The following is a 24,379-nucleotide window of genomic DNA, read 5'->3' as shown; positions in this document are numbered from 1 at the left end:
ATGAGACATATTCATTCTTGCAATTTTTTAAATTACGTTAACCTTATTTCAGTTAAGCTAACCACCGTCCAGTGCCAAGATTGTCTTGGTAAGACGTGTTATCCACCAAGTGGAGAATTATTATTAGGCCGTGGCGATCAATTAACGGCTACATCGACCTGCGGTTTAAATGGACCGCAACGCTATTGTAGAGTAAGTGATTTAGATTCGGAGAAGAAATGTTTTACTTGTGATTCTAGACCTGGTAGAAATGAGACCGAGTCTCATCTTGTCAGCAATATCGTTGCTACATCTGATACCAATCGAACATGGTGGCAATCAGAGAATGCCGTTGAAAGAGTAACACTAACGTTGGACTTTGAGGCAGAATTTCAAATTACTCACTTAATAATGACATTTTTAACATTTCGCCCTGCCGCTATGATAGTATCCAGATCTAAAGATGGTGGTAAGAATTGGAGGCCTTACCAATATTTTGCCGAAAACTGTGCAACAGCCTTTCCTAATATACGAGAAAGTATAAACCAAAGAACTTTTTTTTCTGATGTTATATGTACCAGAAGATATTCACAACCGAAACCAGCATCAGGTGGCCAGGTAATTCCGATCAATCTTCCTGTAATAAATGATACAGAAATGACATATGTATGAATGAAAATTTCACTTGACAAGATTATTACAAATTTAATTTACGAATAGCTTAGCTATGTACTAGATAATTTGATTTCAGCATAATAATACTGGTTACAACTATTCATTTAGGTCGTATTTATTGCAATGCCTCCTGGAACAACTAACGATTATGGCCGCTCGGATCCTCGTGTTTTAGATTGGATTACCGTTACCAATATTCGTTTTGAATTTAGCAAATTACAAACACTAGGAGAAGCAATCGGGCCGCGCTATCCTGATAATAACGAAAAATATTACTATGCTATTTCTAGCTTAGTTGTTTATGGTAGCTGTTTGTGTTATGGTCATGCATCGAGTTGTATCCCAATGCCAAACACTCCACCAGCAAAGCTAAACATTCGCGACATGGTAAATAGTATGACTATATTTATACTTTTGTAGATTATATTCATTTATTAGTTAGTATTAAGGAACATAACAGCTTAAAGGCTAATACGATAATTCATTTCCCTACTTCAATAATTTTAACATAAACTGTTTTCTCATCGATTATCAGATTCATGGCAAATGCAGTTGCCAGCACTTTACTTCTGGCACACAATGTAATGTTTGCTTACCAGAATATAATGATCAGCCATGGATTGCTGGCTATCAAGAAAATAAAGGCTGTTCAGGTATACTCTAATCGATATCGAAATTTTATAGAAATTAATTTATTGTAATTAGAGTTTTAATAGTATCGATAAATGTCGGTATTAGTTATAGAAACATCTTTAAATTATATATGAAGCCGCATATTTTACGTAACATGTATTACTGATGGATAAATACTATCTACTTTTCTAGGTTGCAAGTGTAACAATCACACATCTACCTGCAGTTTCTCATCTACAGTTTATGAGCGTACCAATAATGCATCAGGCAGCTTTTGCACTAATTGCCAAGATAATACACGAGGCGATCAATGCAATCAATGCCAGCCTAATTACTTTCAACAAGCAAATAAATCATTGGACAGTCCTGATGTTTGCGCAAGTAAGAATATCGAGAACTATACTAAATTATTTTATAATTTCTTAATCTGCCTAAGTGAAATAACTCGCTACAGAACGTACGTCATCATTTTTTGATCTAAATGTAGTTTTTCAGCCCTTTCATGATGCTCAACGATTCGATAAAACATATTACTAGCAATTAATTCCAATTTTCATACATTACCGCAAATGTAAGAGTTTATTATCAAATTTGGGTTAATATTCCTTATTGATCGAAGAGTAATGACGCAAACGGAAATTATAGATTTTATTATAATGAGTTTAATACATAATTCTGTGTCTACCGCTGGGTAAATTTAATCTCTAAATATCGATATCGCACGACTAGTTCAGGCTTTGATATCAAGATATTTTCCAATGTTTTCATGCTACCTTTTCATAAATATAACTGTTCGGTATAAATGAATGCCTTAGAACACAAGCCATGTACGTCATATTGCTACTAAGATTGCATCGATTTCGATCCGAACTTTTACATAAACTACAGTACCATACCATATATCCTAAATCTATCATTAAGAGAAATAAAATTTAAGCTCGTGCAATTATCACACTTATCATCTTAAGCAGATAGAAGCAATCGTATTATTATAGCACAATCTTCACTAATAGCCAATCATTTTTAATTTGATGGCAATGACATTCAGAAACATAACATATACGGTATATGACAGGTCTCAAAAATGATTGTTTTGCTCTACTTAATTTGACTACTCAAGCTACTAACTTCTAGAATTGCAATAAAATCAGTTTAGATATCGGTTCCATTAACTTATGATTGATAAAAACGCTTTTACAATGATAATATTGGCTTCAATGACTGTCGTCGAGACAGTTTATAAAAGAATAATTCTGTCTTATGAGCATTGCGTTTCTACAATTATAGGATGTGATTGCGATGCAAGAGGTACTACGAATGAGCCTTGTAATCGATTAACTGGAACTTGTCAATGCAAAAGCAATGTAATGGGCAATAGGTGTGATTCTTGCAAGAGTAGCTATTATGGTCTAAACGATACCAATCCTTTGGGATGTTTGCGTATGTACAGCACGTTAAGATGAATAATTTGATTCTGATCAGAATAAAAATGCATTGACATCTTTTAATATCAAAATCTTTTATTATTTAGCTTGCAATTGCTATAATGATGGTACCGTAGATAATACTGTCTGCGATGTTAACTCTGGCCAATGTAGTTGTGAATTAAATGTTGATGGAAGAAGATGCGAAAGATGCAAGGTGAATTTATGAAGAAATGTTTTTTAAGAGATTGAGTCCAGGATTATAGCATTACAGTACTTAGAATTTACTTCCCGTTGCAGCTACCAGATTAAGTATTTAAAATCTATTCTGTCATCTAGGATACTTACTGGGGTTTGACATCTCCATCTGTTCAATGCCGACCTTGTTTATGCCATCCTACAGGATCTTATAGTCTTTCTTGTAATGACAGTACTGGACTTTGTCCATGTAGAAAGAATCTTGTAAGCCCAAGGTGTAATCAAGTTACCGCCAATCACTACTATTCTCTGATGGATTCAATCAGATTTGAAGCTGAAGAACAAAATGTCTTAGATGTTAGAGGGGTAAGTAAAGAAATTAAGATTAGAACCTGCCTTAGGATATCTGATTGTCTAATTTATTTGGATCAGATAGTAACGTTTTAATCAAGCCTTCTCATTGATCTTTAATTCAATACCCTAGGCCAGTACTGTTCAAACAATTAATCATTTCTACGATTATCCGTATAAATTATACTCTGGGACTGGATATCGGATAATACAAACAAATGGAATTGTTCGGATTGTAATTTCCGTCTCCTATACATTCATGTATAGTCTGTTGGTCCGCTTTGAGCCTACACCAGTAAGTTATTGAGCTATATTTGAACTAGAAGTGAGCATTTAGTACCTGCGTAAAGTTGCAATGAATCTTTAGAAACATTCTGCTAGATCGTAAATTAATATTCTATCAAACGTAATACACACAGGGATTAAATAATTTTACTATAACGGTCGACATAAAACGACCTCCAAGTGGTGTACCTATCAATTGCGATATTCCTTCATCTCCCCTAAAATTTCAAAACACATCGGTGGACGGTGCATATATTACCATACCTATTTGCTTCGGTCGTGATAAGAATTATATAACTGAAATTCAATATATCAATAACGAAAGAGTTGACGTGCCTTTGAAGTTAGATTCGGTTTGTAATTTAAACAACTGTTGAATAAATTGTGAATCTATTAAATTTACTTGAATTTAAGAATGAAGTTAGACTATCGTACTTGAAGAATTATGAGATTATTTAGCTATACGTACCTTCATTTTATGCCATTGATAGATTGTGCTCTGGCCTTCATTGACTTCGCTTGCATCAGTAGAGTTATCCACAACGCTGGTAAAAACACTTGCCTCTGCAGAAGCTGAATATTGCTCAGAATTATTATATAAGCCCTACAATGTTAGTGACTTATCGGAAACTTGCAAAGAAGTAATGTTTACCGTGTCTAATATTCTTAACGACGGCGGCTTAGGTAGGCTTACAATATCAAATTTGGAATTATAGCTATTGCATCACATAGTCAAAATACAGTCTATAAGAAATATAGGTAACTAAAATATTCGATATACATCTTCATCCTATTAAAGTTTGTGACTGCAATCCAACTGGTACCATTTCCGGCACTGCATGCGATAAAGTTGGTGGCCAGTGCAGATGTAAGAAGAATATATTCGGTCGTCGATGTGATAAATGTTTACCTGGAGCCTACGGCTTTGGTCTACCTGACGGATGTCGAGGTTGCACCTTATGAATTGCAGCACCAAATTTTACATAGAGATATAATCTTTTGCATTCAAGCTAATTTAAAAGAAATTTAGATCATTATCGTGCCTTTAACGAGCATTTAATACCTTTCACTAACAAAAATAATGTTCATTGTATCTTCTAATAATTATAGAATGTAAATGTGATCGTCAAGGCTCCACTAATTTTGAATCTTGTGATGCTAACACCGGCCAATGTAATTGCAAACGCAATATTGTCGGCTTAAATTGTGCACGTTGCCAGTATTTTTATTATGGATTTCCAAATTGTCAACGATGTGAATGCTATGGACACTCTGCATCTTGCGATCAACGAAACGGAACTTGCTTAAATTGCTTACATAATACTGCTGGGCCTACTTGTAATCAATGTAGAACAGGTTTTGTGGGAACAGCAACAACTGGAACACCTAATGACTGTGTAAGATGCGAATGCCCAGGTATACAAATAGAAATTATTTGATTTAACTCTGTAATGCATTCTTTATTATCATATTAAAAATTATATCTTTATATCGACTATTAGCATATAGTAAATTAATGCGTCTGGTGTTATAAACCAATTAGGTGGCTCTAGTGGCAATCAGTTCAGTTCTACTTGCTATTACCGATCGACACAAAGTCGAACTACGATTGTATGCGAAAATTGTACAACTGGCTATACAGGAAATAACTGTGAACTATGTGCACCAGGATACTATGGAAATCCTACAAGCGTTGGCGGCAGATGTCTACCATGTCAATGTAACAACAATATTAATGTTAACGAACCAGGTAGCTGCCATAATCAAACCGGAGAGTGCTTGAAATGTTTATACAATACCGGTGGTCCCAGCTGTAGCCAGTGCCGACCTGGCTACTATGGAAAGGCATTAACTCGAACATGTCGACGTGAGTAATTAAATTAAGTGGTAGTGGGCTTTATTTCATAGGTATGGAATTGTAACCTTACAAAATTATCGAATTACCTAAAATAACTTCTGTTTAAATTCCGGTAACCAATCAGCCTGCCAATGCAACGAATATGGAAGCGTAGATGGAAACTGTGATCCTATAACGGGACAATGCACTTGTCGCTCTAATGTAATCGGTAAAACATGCGATAAGTGTGCTACAGGATTCTGGAATATCACCAGTGGAAAGGGTTGCCAACCATGTAGTTGTTGCCGTAATAATTCTTTACAAGCCAATTGTGATGCGGTAGGGTGATAATAACTATTCCAGTAGAATGATGACGATTTGTTTCTCAGATATCGATTTGCTCCTAATTGTAAATAACTATCTTCAGGTTACTGGTAAATGCAGTTGTATTAAAGGATACAGTGGCGATAAATGTTGTGACTGCGAAGATGGCTTTTGGGGTAATCCATCGACTACATGTTACGGTCAGTTTTTACCAAAGTCATTATTCGTATTGCTCAAAATATAATAACTAAGTGAGTTTAGTAGTCGCTATCATCGAAAAAGAAGTTTTGAATTAGTCTGCAATAAAATAAATTTTTTCATAAATTTGACTAAGAATTTTAACATGTAACGCATAATTATTATAACCTCTAATAATCGGATTTAAAATAAAATTTATAGTCTGTACTGCAGTTTGCATTTGAATATATACCTGACTTGGTAATTGTACTCATATTTATGGATGATTTTAATTTCAATTAGCTTGCAACTGCAATAAAATGGGTTCTCTTAGCACTGAATGTGATCGTAAAACTGGTCAGTGTTATTGTATAGCAGCAGCTGGAGGTTTCAGATGTGATCGGTGTGCAGATGGATACCAAGGAACATTCCCTAGCTGTAGAAGATGCCATGTTTGTTATTTTGATTGGAATAAAAGAATCACAGACTTTAATGACATTGCTTCTACAGAAGTCGAAAGGGCACAGAACTTAATTGCTAATGGTAGCTTCATATTCGGCTTTGGTGGGTTACGACAACTGGAGAACGATATGACAACAGTTGAAAATTTCTTGAAGAATAAGCGAGTAACGATGGACAAATTAGACGCTATACGTCGTACATTAACAAATGCAAGCAGTAATTTACAGCAATATGAACAAATAAATCAACAGCTTTTTCAAAATTTAAGCTCCGTTAATCGTGAAATACCGAATATGAGGACAACTATAACAAATGACAATACAACACTTACTAATCAAGATGATCAAGTTAATAGCATACGAATCCAATTCACCAATATATCTGAATCATCGGCAATTGGTGCTTTAGCCAGTTTAAATTATTCTTCTCAAGTTGCTGAAAGGTATAGGCAACGAGCATTAATTGCAGGTAATAAAATTAAAGCCGCAGAAATCAAGATACGCATTCTCCGACCACGTTTGACCAATATCCAAGATCGTCAAGCAATTGATTGGCAAAGTATCAGAAAGTTACAGAATGAAACATCAAAACTACAGAACATGGTGGCAGATATTAATCGCTTTCTCTGCGGAAGAAAAGCGAATCAGTGTGATACAACATGTGGCGGTATGGGCTGCTCTTTATGTGGCAATACTATTAATAACTGTGATGGAGCAGTTGATTTGATTGCAAGAAGTAACAGGATTGCAAGAGATACTAGCATTAGCTTAGTTGATAAGTTACGTGATTTGGATTTAGCATTAAGAGTTAGAAATGACTTATCACAACGTAACAACGCAACATTAAGAGAGATTTTAAATTTTATTGTCCAAGTGAACGGCGAGGCACAGATTTGGTCACGAGCATATAATAATATTAGTCGAGTAACTAATCGACTATCCACCTTCTTAAATCAGCAATGGCCTAACGCTTCCAATATTGATCGTATTAACATCGAAATTACCCACATTAAATTAGCTCTTAATCTGCCTGAGATTGTAAGATTATCTGATCAACTCAATGCTACATTGCAAGTTCTAGAAGGCAATTCTGGACAGCAAAATTCTTCTTCTATTGTCAGCCTTGTATCAGCAATTCGTGCTCGAATTGCTGGCATTCGGTTCGTCCTTCTGTATTTCATCATATTTCTCTTCAGAAGCTTTCTTATAATGTTTATACAGTACTTTAATTTACGCTGTTAATTGAATTCAAAAAAATACTTCCGTTATAATTTATTTTAGGGCGGCAATTGATAATGCTGAAGTGTCGATTGCAGATTTACAAGCTCGAATAGATCAATATAATATCGAAAAGACAAGAGCTTCAGATAACCTAGCTATACTCTGGGGTATCTTCAAGAGAACAAACGTGACAGTCAATCAAGTAAATAATTTAATTTTTATTCAATGATCACTTTCATAAATCTGTTGGTAGTAGACATGAACATGAACTTGTTCAGTTTCTTCATACTCAGCCAGAGCATAATTTTCTAATATATGTATTTTAATCATTGCTTTACTAACATTTTCATATTCTTGCCTTCATTTTCTTAGATTGATAATAATATTAAGCAGATGAATGCTTCTACAAATAGTGCAATAGCCAATATTCAAGGAATGAATACAACAAGTGAGATTATGCAAAATGAAGAAAGTACAGTAAGAAATTATACACAATTGGCTAGTGATACAGCAACAACTACTGAAAGTGAAATGAACATAACTAGACAGGTTTGTAAACACATTTTAAATTGTCAATACAAAATTGTACATTAAAGTACTCTTAAGTTAATCTTTGTGATAGTTCTAATTGCTACTTTACTATGGCGTTTTATGTTGACATAATATTGCTCACAGGATTTAACGGATTTTAATGCGAGATATCAAAACATATCCGCCAGAAGAGCAAAAATCGTAACCGCAGTTAAACCTGCATCGGATCAAGTGCGTACCTTATTAGGAATGATTACCAGGATAAGAACGGAGGCACAGAATAAATTACAAACTATACAAGGTAAGATTTGAAAAAATTATCGTACTAGCATCTATATGTCGCTGAAACTGATAAAATATCGTACGTTACGGATCTATAGCATTACGGGATCATATAGCGCGGCAACAACAACTTTTACAAGATTATTCAAATGAAATTGTACAAATGGAAAATCGTATTGGATCTTCTACGAAGGCTTTCCAAGAGGCTTATGCAGGCTGTTATACTCAAGCATTAGCAAGGAGTACTGGTTCTGGATAAGTGAAATACAACCTGGATAAGGTTTGTATTAAGTACAGATAAATTACCATAAGATGCGGTAATACAGTATATTTGATGTAAGAGTTAGATAATCTTAAATACATTAACACACTGATTCAGACACTTTGAATATTTGTTGTTTTATAGCATTTTCAACACATTTTTGCACATTAACAGCTTAAAATTATTACCTTTCGTTAAAATTAAGCGTTATTTCATCGTATGATTAAATTCTCCTTTCTATATTCATACTAAACTATTTTGTATTGTCAGTGCAGCTAAAAGCTAAATGCTTATAGTCAATGAATTATTGCACTAATTTAAGCTAAACATACGAATCGAATAGACTCGGAATGATTAATGTGATTCCTTACAAGAACTTGTTAATTTTGATTAATAGAATCCAATCTTGGACGTATTAACTGCGTTACATTTTAGCTATTATCCTTTTTATAGCCTCTTACGTTAGATTTTTCGTTACTATAAAACATAAATATATTAGTACTTTAAATAGACAATGTAGTAATTATAGCAAATTATGCCGGTGTGATCAATAAAAATATCCTTGATTTTCTAATCTATATACGAAATCAAGTTATAAGATACTAAATTTTGAATTCGGATGGTATCAATGTGCTAAATTAGTCGGAGATTGATGTTTCTTAATACAGTTAGCGTTTGTCACAACCGAGATTGTAACACAAGAATTAAACGGGATTCTTTCCTCTAAAGTAGAATTAACTATCTAAGCAACTAACTCTAAGCACTCTTTAATCAACCAAACTTAGATTCGAGTCTTAGACGATAGATTACTCACGTTAAGGATCAAAACTTTATTCTAGAAGCTATTTTATTAAAATGTCCGATTGAACGCACAACTTACAATTACGACTAGCAACTGATAACCATCTGTCATCGACTAACGTAACTAACTCTCAATTAAGAACTTTGAGACTTTATATATCCTCACCAACTTCGTTGGTGCAAAAACAGTAATTAATTAATAACCCAGTCTACATACTTATTATAGCCAGAATCACAACACACTTTCTATGACATTAAATATTAGTTAATTAGTAGCTAGGTGTCAACATATGATTCATCACACAACAAAATTATAATATTGATGATGCATTAATTAATGAATGTCACAGCGTTATTTCTTGACTAATTTATGAGAATTGTTATCAATTGATGTATTTTACCCAATTGAATATTAACTGCTGATAATGATACACTACCATGCTGCCCACGTATTCAATATGCAAAATATGTTAATATTAAGTCAAAATTGAGGGTGTTGAAATATTATATTAAATAACGGTAGTCGTTGTAAGCTTGAGCTACTATGCTATATGGATAAGGGAATTAAATGATATGATATTACCTGAAGAAGAATAGAAATTGAGTCAGCAATCAACAAATAGAGCTTAAGTGTTTATCATTATTACTTGGAATACCGCATTTATTGCATCAATTGGCATGCTAAACTTAGAATGTAAATAGAATTCTACGATTTACCGTTCAATAATTTCCTACAGAACTGAAATCAGTACTGCCTTTCTACGGATAAAATGATCACACTTATCCTTGTTTTCGCTAGATAGAGAAGACCTGGACCCACGCGAAAAATAATAACAAAAAGATAATGGACCAATCGCGAATCGCGCATACATTATTGCATAAATATATATAGAAAATTTCAGAGTCGAAACGATATATATATTTCTTTGCGCTCGCGCGGCGTATATATCCGATTTTTAGTGTTTCATTTTTTATTTCCTTTTATTATCTTTTTGTTATTATTTTTCGCGTGGGTCCAGGTCTTCTCTATCTTACGCTAATCTTAAATAGAGCTGTTGGCAACGAGCTTTATTATCTTTATAGTAACGTTAATATCGCTACAGTTTTATCATATTCTGAAGAAAAGGTAATCAGGTATTTTCAGATAATTTACAGTTTTCAAATTCTAGGTACGAAGTTAAGACGTATTTTAGAAATTAAGGAATTGCTGTTAGTCGGTAGAAAAGGGTACCTCGGTGATAGGACAACCAATCCACCAATTTTTTGTTGTTGAACTATTAGTGACACAAGAAAATCTTGGGTTAAAATTATAACAACTACCAAATACGTCTTCGCTAGCTATTGCATCTGAGACATTAAACTACTTTCCACAAGACTCTCTAACGAGCTGTGGATCTGTATGTGAATGCCAATTAATATCACTTCGGAGAGGAATACGGCAGTTGCTGCAGGAAGATCCGCGATTGTTGATATAATCGACTAGAACACAAGTCCAAGCAGCTTAGAAATCAAAAAATAATCGTATTCGCAAAATGATGCCTTTAGATAGTCGCGACGATTCCTCAATCCTTTCTCGCTTTAATCATCAAAGTTACACGTAGCACGGAAATGAGTTGATGATGGAGTATTTTTTACTGTAGTCATTCCAGCCTTAGATAGTCGATAATTTGACCAGTTTGGCATACACTCATTGGTTGGGATATTATAATAGAAGCTCTTACGAAATTTAGTCGTTCGTGCATAGAGAGTAGAGAGTGATTCTACAAGTGTCTATGCAAATCCTGGATCTGATTGAAAGACGCAAAATGCAATATAGAATTTATAAGTAGAATCATACATTGCAAAATATCCATTTCGCGAGATACGAGATGCTCGTAATGGCTGCGCATGTTGTTGGCTTCAGTTTTACCGCCTAATCAGCATCATGAAGAATAAATATATCGTTATGACTTATTGAATAGTATTACTACAGTATTATGTTTCAATATGTCAAGTAACTCACCGCCTGCCTTGCCATTGGCAGTATAGCAATCAGGATCAAACATATTGGTAAAGCGTACGAGTATTTAGCCATTTTCACTAAGTTTCGTATAAGTATGTGGCTTTTGAAAATGAAAAATAAAAATATCAAGTAGAATCTATATATTAGGTTTAGGAATTCTCCTATGTTCGTCTACTTACTACGATATACAAGAATTTAAAATTTCTTTAAAAATCTATTAGAAATGCTAATTATTAATAGATGAAAAAAGTAAATAATTGCCACTTAAGTACTTTTTTAAGTAGATAATTGTAGTTTACTATCGTTTCGAAACTAGAAATATTCTCAAGAAAGCGTGTTTTCAGAGCGTTGTTGTACCGTCACACACTAAATAGGGTTTTCTTTATGAAATTGGCGTAAATTATTTTTCAGGAATCACATACACTTTGTAATAGTTGTAAGAAAAGTATCCGAAGTATCCTATCTGTTTAGAAGTCTAATTCTTACAATAATAGTCTCAGTTAAGATAGAAAAGTAAACATGGCTTTTACTATAAGAATTTAGAAAAGTAGAGCGATAATTAATTAGTAACAAGAATCTAAAGTAAGATACCCTGAGCTCGAAGTAAATCACCAGCGCCTGTCGACAGTTCTTGATATATTTAGCCCGATCTATTTACGCCAACAAGGTAGCCGATAATTAGACTTAAACCACTAAATTAAACTACTCCTCCTCATGTAAATAATCAATGTTTCCCATTGTATAAATCGATCGATCTGCTTAACTTGTTTTCGGAGATGAGGAATTAAAAAGGAAAGGTAAAACTGAAAATGAATCAACGTAGCAACAAAAACTGTAGAGCTTTCATAGCCGATTAGTTTTATAAAATCGTCAGGTAAAGATTACATTCATGTGATAGGGCCCATATGTATATGTGCTTGAGTAGATACGTAAAATACATGCTATTGCTATGCATTACATGTGAAGATGAATTAGAGCCATACAGTACTAACAGGCACAAACCTATTTTTTATTGATTCTCTTCATATGGTTAAGTTTTAGTCACAATTATACCTTGCCGTTGTACTGTATATGCGACTATGTGATAACGTATATAGCAGCTGAAACACAAAAAAAGCTATAAATACATTTGCTCATAGTTTCGATACTTATTCATGAAATTCAGAATCACTATATCTATCACAGAAGAATGAATGCGATCCAGTTGTCTACAATATTACAAAGATTTCTTTCGAAAAGCAAACAGTTCTTATTAACAGTAAATGGCTTTACGATTAGCTATAATTCATCGCAATTAAAATTATACTGTAATCAACCACTAGCTTAGTCGTTATAGGTATTTAGGTTACGGCCAAAACCCGAAGTTGGCCAATACGCGTATTGCCCGGCCAAAGTCCAGCAATCCTGTACAGTACGTGTGATCAGTTTCGAAATTGCTGCTATTTTTCTCAGGAATGGATTTAAAACCTCCATTCTTGAAGTATCTCAAAGGCCACTGTAATACTACTTCCCTATATTAACTACAATCGACTCACAAGAATGAGTAAGACTCGGTTAATATAAAAAGTTTATTACGATGTTAAAATACAGGCATTAAAAACTGCGGATATAATATCAAAAGAATATCTACTATGTCTTCTTCAAGCTAACTTATGAATGAATCTATCTACCTCTACAATTATATTAGCCTCCTTATATATCTATCTTTGATGTAAATATTTACATCAAAACTCTATCACAATTTTCCCTATACAAAATAGTATATCGTAACGGCTACAGTATAGAAGCCCTTTAACATGATCCGCGTCTTGTTTATATCGCCTCGAACCTTGTTTCTCAGCTCCTCGACCAATAGTCAATCTTCTAGGACTTCCACCTGCACTTCTCGCCAAGAGGCCCATTAACACCGCTACATCTTTCCGATTCCCACCAATAGATAATCAATATATATATATAGCGCTAACATAGGAGGAACTGACACCATGTTCCACACAACTAGAGACAATTTAATATTACCGTTACAGCCACATCTATAGCAAATATAGCCATAATGAAATCAATATGCTGATTGTATGATTCCTAGAAATAACTACTGTGGCGCTATTTTTTCCTTAGTATTTGCCTTAGAGTTTGACATAATGTACATAATAATTTACTTATACCACTACGAGCATACGCCCTATGAGATTGTCTATAAATTATAATATTCAATAAATCAGATTTTCTAACGTCGTACATAATTATCTAAATGTACAGCAATAATTAACTGAGTAAGTAGTTTCCTTAAGTATTTTAAAGACATAGCTGTCAACCGGTAGTTGTTAGGACAACATATATTTTAATTTAATTGGTTACAAATAAGGCTGTTGTTCATTCCCTTAAAACTGTTGCGAAAATGTAAAAGTCCGAAAGTAAAAACAGGACAGAGATACAGATCCGTGAAACAACAAAGTGAACTGAAATTGCACAAACATACTTATTTTTTATCTTTCGAGTCTCAGTTTGTTACACATACAAGGGTATGTTGCTAATATAGTTTGCCTTACAATTACTCGTTCAAAATTATAAAATAAGACATTATTGTATTTACTAATGGAAGCTCAAGGTAGCTAATAGCGACATGTAAATATCTTTAGAGATCCTTTAATTAGCGGAGTATTATTCTTTCCACAAGATTTTCCAGAAGCATTCTCTGTACAGAAATAATGCCAGCAATTAGTATCAATTGTGGCTTATAACTACATTCAATTGCATAAATTTTCTTCTGTCTACAGTATGTTGGAATATCTCATAAATTAATAGTATTCTAAACATATCGTTACAAGAAGGCAAACATATAAAAGGATTCAAATTGATACTGCAGTTAATTTTCACCTATTTACCTTCAAGACATTGCAACTTGGTTACTGATAATTTGATGAGAATGACCAACTGTACCTTATTAACGTGGTTAAGCCTTGTTGTACTACTTCCAACAGTAAGACTAGCGGTAAGTTCCTTAAAATTAAAACAACACTTAGCGAAATGCATCTGCATAGCTGAATACGAATATAACTCGATATTATAACGAAGTACTGTGTTTCTTGATACCAATGACTAGGTAGTTAAACCTAAACCGATAACATGCGCTGCCGTAAGAAATCTATACCATACGTCGCGCAATGGATATTTTACACTCTACGACTCTATCAGTAAACCTTATCTAGCATTTTGCGATTTCCAATCTGATCCTGGATTCGCATGGACACTTATAGAATCACTATCAACAACCAATGCACGAACCCCTAAATTTAGTACGGGATTTTATTACAATGTTCCATCGAGCGAGTGCACACCTAATTGGTCATGCTATCGACTTTCGAAAGCTAGAATGGTGGCATTAAAAAATGCTCCATCCTCGACTCATTTCCGTGCGACATGTAACTTTAATAGCCAAAGCGTGAAAGGACTGCAAAATCGTCGTGATTACTTAAGGGCATCATTTTGCGCAGTTAATTTTTTTTTCGCTGTTAAGGTTAATGCGGCGTGTGTGACAGTCGATTATATCAATGTTCGCGGGCATTCTTGCAGAAAATGCAGCATTCCATTCTGGACTAGTAATATTTGGCATTTACATATAGATCTTCCGCAGGCGGCAGCGTCCTGCGGAAAATTTGAAGTTCCTAATCAAGTACAAAGTGAAGATGTTTTTGGTGCCTATTGGAAAGTTAATCCTTTCTTTTCTTGTACTGCAACAAGCGCATCAACAACTAATTGGTGGATCGGCGGCCCATACCTGAAATAAGTAACTGTAGTGATGCACCCATATTTGATTATACGAAAGGGGTTAGACGTTGATAGAAGAGTAGCGACATCTTAAGTAGAATTATTTTAGACTGTAGAAGATAATGATGTACCATTTGAAAAAAGTATTTTTGTTTGATGACTCATGTCTGATTGTAGATGAATCAAGTTGTCATAAATGGATTTAACGAAATGTTTATAAGAACTGCAGAGATGAGCCTACGATGGAGAAGAGACTTCACTTCGCTTTGAGCTCGGAATACTTTCAATTTTAGACTAGATTCTTGTAGTAATTAATTATTGCTCTACTATTTCTAAAACCTTGTTGTAGTGTACGGGTTGTTAGCCCTAAACTACTGTAATTAGCTGAAATCACTAACTTGTAATGAAAGCCTTTTAAAAAATACCATTTGACTAAGATAGTTATTGTGAGACGCAATTATTGCAGTAACACACTGATTTAAAAACTTTAAATAATGGTTATTGTACAAGGGCCATTCAATAAAAAACCGTATAACCGTCATAATTCGAATATGAAACATATTTGAAATTCTATTATGGCATATTCTTCAACCTTTGCTATTCATGATCACGATAAAAAACATCAACGATACCGGTATTGCAGACGATTCCAGCACATAAGGCAGTGCACCTCCGTCACACTTTATTTCCACTGTCTTACGCTTGATGGACTTCCGCAATATTTTATGTCAATAAAGCCATTAATTGATAAAATAGCAGTGCTACAAATATATCTATAGTCGTAGTCTTCCTTAAAATTTTAAGAAGTATTCACCGATTTTCTATAAATTTGTAAAAAGAGTACTGTCACAACCCTCTCTTATGACAAAGGAAACGTAAATTAACTAAGTAAAGAATCTCTCTTGTAACTATAATAACTCGGGCTACTTCTTCCAGTATCTCCAGTTTCTATGTTAGTGATATACGAGAACTCGATTTCTTAACTGAACTCCACAGATAACTAAATATATTACACTATTCTTCACTATACTAGTCTTACACCATTCTTGAGCAACTACTGATTTATTCTACAAACACACGAGCTTAAATAGATTTCTACAATGAATTCCAGTGCTAGCCGTTGTATTTCCACGCTTAGTTGTTAATGTTGGCACGAGGGATTTTGATACACTTCACCTAGTAGACTTACTAGAAATCACTTTTTATTTAGGATTTACTGTTTTTAAATAGTATAGCTGTAATACCGTATTATATACTTGTTTTAGTAATTCATTGCCTTATCTATCACAACACATCATGGTATATCAACTTAAATGCGAATAGACTTTACTCGCTGTAATCCGTTTGTTCTCTCATATATAAATCTTGAAAATATCGTGCCGTCAGAAAGCTGAAAAGCAGTAGTCTAGGGAGGAGAAAAATACTATTAACATACTCGTATGGTCGAAAGATCAAGATATTTATAAACACGACATGAAAATTGTCTTCGTATTCTGGCCGTTCAAACTTTCTGAAATATTGTAGAAGTATTAAACTGAAGGAGGTAAAGAAAGCAAAAATGGTTTCGTCATGATATATATTTAATATCGAGCAACTTGATTAGCAACTATAAACCAGACAGATTAAATTATATAATTATTTATACTATTAATGTAGAGCATTTACGATCTTTTTAATATTTCCAGTAGTTAGGGTACTAAACTGATAGCATGGTGCGTACAGTTATCGCCACCTGCAAAATTACCATCTGTTAGGTTAGTCGTATCAACTCAACATAATACTCTGTAGTGGTATTATAATCTGGGAGAAAAATATAATGCAGTAGAATGCAATATCTGGTACCATCTGAAAATTGATTCAATTTATCCCAAAATTATCGAATCAGTGTATCCAACTCGGTAAAACTTCAGGATTCGATCGTGAGTTCGTAAGATAGCGAAACTAGCATAAATATACTCTATATTTTTAATTGATAAAAAATCTTAGCTGCTGTCGACCTAATTCTGTACTTAATTAACTATCTCAATTCGAGCATTAGCCCAAATTCCATTCTTATTATGTTTACTGCCAAAGGTATTATTTTTAAAGCCTCGTTTTCGGGCTATTTGAATTCTATGAGCACGTAGTTGCAAATCATAAATTGATCAAGAAATAGTAATAGCATAAAAAAGTTGAATTCGGGATTAAAATAATGTTGCGTTAGGGATTTTGAGAGCCAAATGACCTTGTATCACTGTAATTTCTCAGCTTGAGACTAAAGAGTTACTATGTACATTACTTGAGCAAAAGCACTTGTGGTTTCAATTGAAATACTTTTGGTTAATACGCGTGTAGCTCTAAAATTAATATTAATTGACAACGGCCACAGTGTAGGTTACTGTAACAAAACTTTTGGCCAATTACTACATATGCAGTTGAAGGGCGTAGGTGTGTAGTTTTAGAAAGAGTTTCGGCGGCCTAGGGCAATCAAATGTAGCGGCAGTTTGCCATATTTATTGATAGTACTAACTGGAACAACTATAGCGATAGTTGTGTGTAAATTTCTATCAAGTGTTGGCCGAAATTCATACGTAAGCCACATATCAGTAACTAATTTCAATACAATCGGAACATTCCTGAACTAATTAAAATTGTAACATATCATATCATGTATGTCGGTAGAAAGTGAATTAGTAAGGCATCAATAATCAGGAATATGATATAAGTACGAAAGAAAGATGATTAACACTTTCCTTACAATTGCCTTATGTACTCAAATAGATCTTTGTTAATATGCTAGCGCAGATTATTGCATCGTTGGTCAGTAAAAAGGATAGTAGTTGAGAATATTGAATGAAGACATTTTTAGTTAGTCACAATGAGAGTAAAATTATTAAAGGAAGTTGGCGTATTTTATTTTTATTAAGGTTTCAAATGGTCGAAATCTTATCTATCGATTCCTCTTCTACTAAATTTTATGCTGCAATAACATTTAACGAATTTTCAGGAGATTTTAACGTAAAAATTACGAACAGGAGGATACAGTAACGGTAAAAATGATGTAAAGGTTACAATTTCACAGCACAGCTTCCTTTCCGTTTGCAAACTAAAATTTTTATCAAACAACAATATGAAAACTAGTCCGCTAGAAGGAAAATTAACTACTTCTAATAGTCTAATTTCTATCGAATTAATAACCGGACTCTTGATAAAGACGGCGAGACAGTAGTTGAGTACTAAAGTAGAAAGTAAGGATCGTTTACTAAACTAGCTATCAAAGAAATAGTTTAATATATTAATTGTTCTGCAATGAAAGCACCGCCTAACCACCAATTGGTTGTAGAATTGGAATTGGCGGAGCAAGAGAACTGTGGATTGACATTTTTGTAGTTTCCAAATACATCTTCACTCGATATTTTATCCGGAACGTCGAATCTATCGCAAGCTGTTGCTGCTGTTCCCAAATCAACAAACTGATGATTTGTATTACCTCCATAAAATGGTACCCTGCACTTTCGGCAAAGTTTTCCTCGAACGTTAATGTAATCAACGCGAACGCAATAGTAACTTGAGGTGGCACTATAAAAGTTCGTGTATTGACAGAGAGAACCTCGAAGGTAATCGCGATGGTTTGTTAAGCCAGTTCCATTAACGGGATTAAAGTTGCAAGTAACTCGATAATGCGTTGTACCGTATGAACCTTGGATACTTTGTATTCGAACTTTAGATAAACGGAATTTATTCCAATTTATATGACACTCAGCAAGAGGATGGTCATAATAAAAAGATTTTCGGTTTTCTAACTGTTGGGCTTCGTGTAAGGTAACGGATTCAATTAAGGTCCAAATGAATGGGGGCTCCGATTCGAAATCGCAATAAGTTGTATATGGGCTGAGATTAGAATCGAACAGGTTATAGAATCCATTTTCGGTTGTTTGCATAAACTCCTTTATTTCATGGCACGATTTAGGCTTATGCTTGATTACCTTTGTGCGATGAAGATAGAATAAAATAACTTGTTTAAGAAATCAAACACTCGTTTGAATAATAGGATAATATAATTATGGCAAACTTACCGAAGACATTACCGCAGGAACGATGGCAAACGCCATAAGGATTAGAAAACAAAGTTTTGCCATGTCTGCAATTACAATCTTGTAAAGATGATTTTCGAGCGAATGATCTTTGTCACAAAATCGTAGTTCTGATTTATAACCGCTATATACTGAACGTTTTATTACTTATAAGTGATTCTAACTGTAATGCTTTAGTGAATAGAATATATTTGACACTCATGAATAAGGGGAAATATTTACGTTAGGGAACAATGGTGTCCTCGCTATCAGTCTATATTCTTTCGACTCTTGTAAGACTATTAATTAGATATTGAAATTATTTACCTTCGATACATTCATTCACAATAACTGATTATAAAGTAAAAAGTGGAAATGGAGCCTATAGAAATCATGTGCGTAGAGGTGACATCGAAGAGCGATTCAATGATTAGCTGTCAATTATAAAATCAACATAGCCTCGTTCCCATAATCAGTGATTTGAAAACGGGAAATTTGTTGATGTCATTTAATAAACACAATCTTAGTCAATCCTTTGTAATACGAGATAAATTGCAGTATGGGAGTCTATTCTAAAATTTCAAATTAAAGATTTGAGCCCCTCTGCTTAAAACTGTATCGATATCGTACCTAATAAATGTTACATCTTTTAATTAACGAGAAAATTGCAACTTTCCTTATTCCAAAATTTTAGAAATCCGCTTCCTGGTTACTTGCTTGATATTCAACTAATCAGCCAGAATATAGTAAATGAATTCTGGTAATGGTAGCGGAAATTCTATTGGATGCATATTATTCATTTCTTGGCTCTACTTCCATTGTTATGCAAAATTATTCCATCTTATTTCGAGTTCTCTGTGCTAGTAAATGAACAAGAAGTGATATTGAGCTGATCATACACAGTGTAGCAATTATTCCTATTATGTGTACGATGGATATTATGACATTTTTTCGTAGGAGAAATGATTTTGAGGCTCTTAATAAAATAGCTATGAAGGCAATTGTTGTAGCTCAACAATCATTCTTACGATATGTGCTATGGATATTTTGACATTGCTCCTAGGAAAGAAATGATTTGAGGCTCTTAACACAACAGCTATATTAAGATAATTGTTGTTAATTATTGCTTCCCGATGCAGTACCGAGCCGTATTATGATTGAATTGATATTAGAGACGATACTGATTTTATTCTTCCACTTATTCATTGCCACAACTCAAACATGACTAATACGAACTACTAGTATTAATATTAGACGAAACTTCATTCACATACAGTATATCGCAATTTATTCTGAAAAAAATCGATCGAATCTTAAAGTATTTAAGATAAAAGTTATTAAGAGGTACAAGCAACCGATGAGATGCGTTCATCAACATCTTTAAGCCTCTTGCTGAGAAGAACAGTGTCTGCTTGTATTTAGTAAATAATTTTCAATCTAAAGCATTAACAGTTGTAGGCTGCTACATGGCTATAAGTGTAAGCTGTAAAGTAAGATAATTTTCATATCGGTACCAGTAGTCCTAAATGTAGCCATACAACATCATGTAGTATACTGTATTTTAATTGATAATTTAGTAAAATCTACGTAATGAAGGTTAATTTTTAGAATTCTTCAAGTTTATTTAATTTCAGTAAGTATTGTGACTTAAAAAGTAATTTAATTTGATTTAATTATGGCAGATTCTACTTAGTGTTTTAATATATCGTAAACATGACCACTTTGTTCTGACTAGAATTTAATAGCATTCGTTAACTTAATTTTGCTAAGAGTTGCACAATGTAAGATTGTAAATTTGGCCATATATTTAGATAATACAGCAATCAAGTTGCAATCTTAAAATTAGCAGCTAACTTGACTAGAAGTTACACCAGAAATGACATTATTTTATAACGAAATACACTGAAAACCTGAAAGTTCTAATCAGGATTCTAATTTAAGATTGATGATCTTTTATAATGCTTTATTATAGTTACCTTTCGTATACTGTAGGAAATCCTTGTTGTAGTTAAATTACGGTTAATTTTTATTAATTTAGTCTTTCGGGAATCTAGGGTATAATTTGTTTATCATATGCGTTCAATTGCTAGTTTGATTAGGATTACTTTAGAACGGTACTGTAAGATAGTAATCTAACTACTGCTCTATGTGGCAAATAAAAGATGGCCTAGTTCAATAGCTTAGTAGTTCAAGATAGAGAAGGTGAAGTAAATAATTTACCTAATTCGTCAGTAAATCGTATTTTACGTTGATAATTTGATTGGTTAAGGCAGCAATTCTGCCCTTTTTGTAATTTATCATGTACAATTAATAGAATTTTTAGATAGTTATTATAATAAACTGTGCTTTCCCCTAATTTCCTTGCGTTGGGATTCAGAAGTTGGTAGTTTTATTTGAATTTTTCGTCCATTGTAATATTACTTCTATCAGCGATATCGATAATGCGCATTTATAGTCAAATTATTAAAAAGGAAGTTTTAAGATGTAAAGGGCCGCGGCGAAACCTACTTTTATAGGTGCTGACAAGGATCGCTAAGTAAAATGCATCTTTTCGCCTTCGTATTTATTTGACCTGCTTAAGCATAATCATATGCATACTTATTACTCATATCCTTTCATATTAGGAAGGTTAATCGTTTAACTTATGTACAGAATTGACTTTAAAATAAATAAGCCTTATTATAAGGCTAAAATTTGCTAATTGGTATCTCGGTAGGAGATGCAAGATAAAGAGAACACACATGAAGTCATTATCAGCTATCTTACATGATCAAGTGCGATCTATTACATGTTAATAATAGTAGAGATCTACCATAATGATACGAAGTTGAATTGTGGTTATAACATCTGATTTAAATACGCTAAAATGGTGCTAGAATAGATCTAATATTCATAGCAAATAATCGAAAATCTTGTAGAAACAATCAACGGAGACGCGAACATGTGCTGACAAATACGGTACGAGAAAAGTTCATTCGATGAATGCTCCTCCTATCCACCAAGCAGTAGTTGAATTTTTATTTGTGGCGCAAGAAAATGTAGGATTAAGATTGCTATAGTGACCGAAAACGTCTTCATTTGCAATATGGTCAGTAACAACAAATTTTCTACAGTAGGTACTAGCCACAATGAGATCGATGTGAAGATGCTGTGATGTAGAACTGTAAAATGGTACGCTGCATTTTCTACATGATTGCCCTCTAACGTTGATATAATCTACTTCTACACAACGAGCACTGTTAGTGGTAAGAATATAAAGGCCTTTACATGCGGAAAATCTTAAATAATCACGACGATTAGCTAAGCCAGTTCCCATATCAATATCAAAATTGCAGGTCGAACGATAGTGTTTCGATCCGTACGCACCTAAAATTGAGCTTCTATGAGCTGATGTTAAACGAAATAGAGACATTGATGTGTTACATTTGCCTAATGGAAGATTAAGCTCGAAGCTTTTACGAAAAGGCGCTTTTTGAGCGTTTTCCAATGTTAAAGATTCGATTAATGTCCAGACGAAAGGTGATTCTGATTCGAAATCGCAAAAGCTTCGGAATGGGTTATTGTTAACATCGTATAAAGTAAAAAACCCGCTTTCTGTAGGATTAAGGTATTGCTTGACTTTATAGCACGATTAAGGTTTATGATGCATCTACAGAAGTGGATATACCGGTAAATATTTTATAAATAAAACTCAAATTATTGAAGTCGCAATTAGTGCAGAATCTCGGAATTGAAGATAGGAGGACTATTGAAACTTACTTTAGATATAACAAATGGTAGTAGAGCCACGACTGCAAGAAGAAGATGTGAGGTTTTTGCCATCCTGAATTTAATGAGTAGTTAAGAGTGTTCAGTTGAGCTATTCAAAAAGTTGCTCTCGAAATACAAAATTTCTGCAGAATACTGGCATATTTTGATGTTGTTCAAATTTATACTTAAAAATTTTATTATTTCTGATAGTACGGTACTTGATGACTGCAAACATCTAGAGTTGATGAATAGGTAGATCACTGTATTAATTCCTTTTGTTGTTAGCCTCAATTTGAGATACCAATGCCATTGGATATAATACAACAATTAAAAGAATAAAGATTTCTACGCCCGAGAATTACGGCATGTAGTCTACCTCACTTTGATAAACAGTGAAGTCATCTCCGCAAGAGGCTGTCTTTCGAATACTTTAAATGCTCTAATAATGAGTAATTACTTGAGCCTTGCATTTATTAAACCGTTGACATTAAATGGCAGAAGATGAGCCACAAGTTCGAGCTAATCATATCAGGGCTGCTAGTTAGGCATCAACAACTTTTTTATGATACATTGAATGTAAACTCATAAGATGCCGTAGTTCAGACGCAATAATTTGCTGCTATAAAGTAAGGTCCAGATGCAATGTGATAAAATTATTTGCGCAGACGATTTCATACTAGTTGTCCAAAGTGGAAACTTCTAGTCGTGCTGATTATAGTAGTAATGTTAATAATTATAATTTCCTCTGTCTTTGCTCTTTCGTTACCGTACATATTATCCCCATTTTTACTACATGAGTTGAAGCATCTTGCATAAGATTTACTGAGGTGCATAACTTAATGTAAAATTTGATACAGGGTTAGCATGAATTTAAAGTTAATTCAAATGTTCTATGCACTCCAGTTTCCTTTGCGTTCTAGAGCGGCTAAACTCATTAACAACATCTTATAGCAAACCTCGTTACAAATTTTGCACCTTAGTAAATTACTTATATTACCATAAATTCAATTGATGATTACTTCTTTATCAAGATTAGAGAGGCTTTGTGATGACCGTTTTAATACGACTTCATCTCCCTTTTCTTCCTCCTGCATCAATGTTTACCTTCTTACGACGTAAAGTAGTACTAATTTTAAGGGTTTATTTCATATTATTGAATTCTTTTCTGGCTATGCTGTGAAAAAAATAGAATTTGCAAACTAGGCCTATGCTTATAATCATTCTAGTATACAGAGTACGTATAGTCTCAAATAGCAGATTTTATTATAGTTTATTACAAAGTTAAGTTATCTTTTACTGCGCAAAGTAATCAGTTCTGTTTCGTCAGAAGTAGTTACCCGTCAAACTGATGTATTGCTCGTCAATCAAA

At 33.7% G+C, this 24,379-nt stretch overlaps 4 protein-coding genes across 4 annotated transcripts; 2 read left to right on the top strand and 2 right to left on the bottom strand.

Annotated features, from left to right (window-relative positions):
- TRIADDRAFT_24524 (uncharacterized protein) lies at positions 1 to 6,371 on the top strand (the record flags this gene model as incomplete). The annotated part of the gene is made up of 16 exons (XM_002111804.1): positions 1 to 597; positions 763 to 1,041; positions 1,190 to 1,307; positions 1,480 to 1,668; positions 2,575 to 2,727; positions 2,819 to 2,928; positions 3,051 to 3,257; positions 3,394 to 3,555; positions 3,680 to 3,898; positions 4,037 to 4,229; positions 4,345 to 4,494; positions 4,656 to 4,961; positions 5,089 to 5,412; positions 5,528 to 5,721; positions 5,810 to 5,906; positions 6,187 to 6,371. Coding segments are annotated over 16 exons (3,483 nt in total), but the record flags the coding sequence as incomplete, so codon positions are not given.
- A 7,995-nt stretch (positions 6,372 to 14,366) lies between these two features.
- TRIADDRAFT_55274 (uncharacterized protein) lies at positions 14,367 to 15,227 on the top strand (the record flags this gene model as incomplete). Its single annotated transcript, XM_002111803.1, has 2 exons — positions 14,367 to 14,432; positions 14,544 to 15,227. The coding sequence occupies 2 exons, from the start codon at positions 14,367 to 14,369 to the stop codon at positions 15,225 to 15,227; spliced, it is 750 nt and encodes a 249-aa protein (XP_002111839.1).
- Positions 15,228 to 18,474: 3,247 nt separating this feature from the next.
- On the bottom strand, positions 18,475 to 19,326 carry TRIADDRAFT_55273 (uncharacterized protein; the record flags this gene model as incomplete). Its single annotated transcript, XM_002111323.1, has 2 exons — positions 18,475 to 19,173; positions 19,264 to 19,326. 2 exons carry the CDS (start codon positions 19,324 to 19,326, stop codon positions 18,475 to 18,477), a joined length of 762 nt encoding a protein of 253 aa, XP_002111359.1.
- A 2,905-nt stretch (positions 19,327 to 22,231) lies between these two features.
- On the bottom strand, positions 22,232 to 23,082 carry TRIADDRAFT_55272 (uncharacterized protein; the record flags this gene model as incomplete). The annotated part of the gene is made up of 2 exons (XM_002111322.1): positions 22,232 to 22,873; positions 23,020 to 23,082. The coding sequence occupies 2 exons, from the start codon at positions 23,080 to 23,082 to the stop codon at positions 22,232 to 22,234; spliced, it is 705 nt and encodes a 234-aa protein (XP_002111358.1).
- Positions 23,083 to 24,379: the final 1,297 nt, after the last annotated feature.

This window comes from Trichoplax adhaerens, genomic scaffold (assembly GCF_000150275.1).
Source record: "Trichoplax adhaerens TRIADscaffold_4 genomic scaffold, whole genome shotgun sequence".
Classification (NCBI taxonomy): Eukaryota; Metazoa; Placozoa; class Uniplacotomia; order Trichoplacea; family Trichoplacidae; genus Trichoplax; species Trichoplax adhaerens.
The sequence above is the reverse complement of the archived record's forward strand: the minus strand, read 5'-3'. Positions and strand labels throughout refer to the sequence as shown.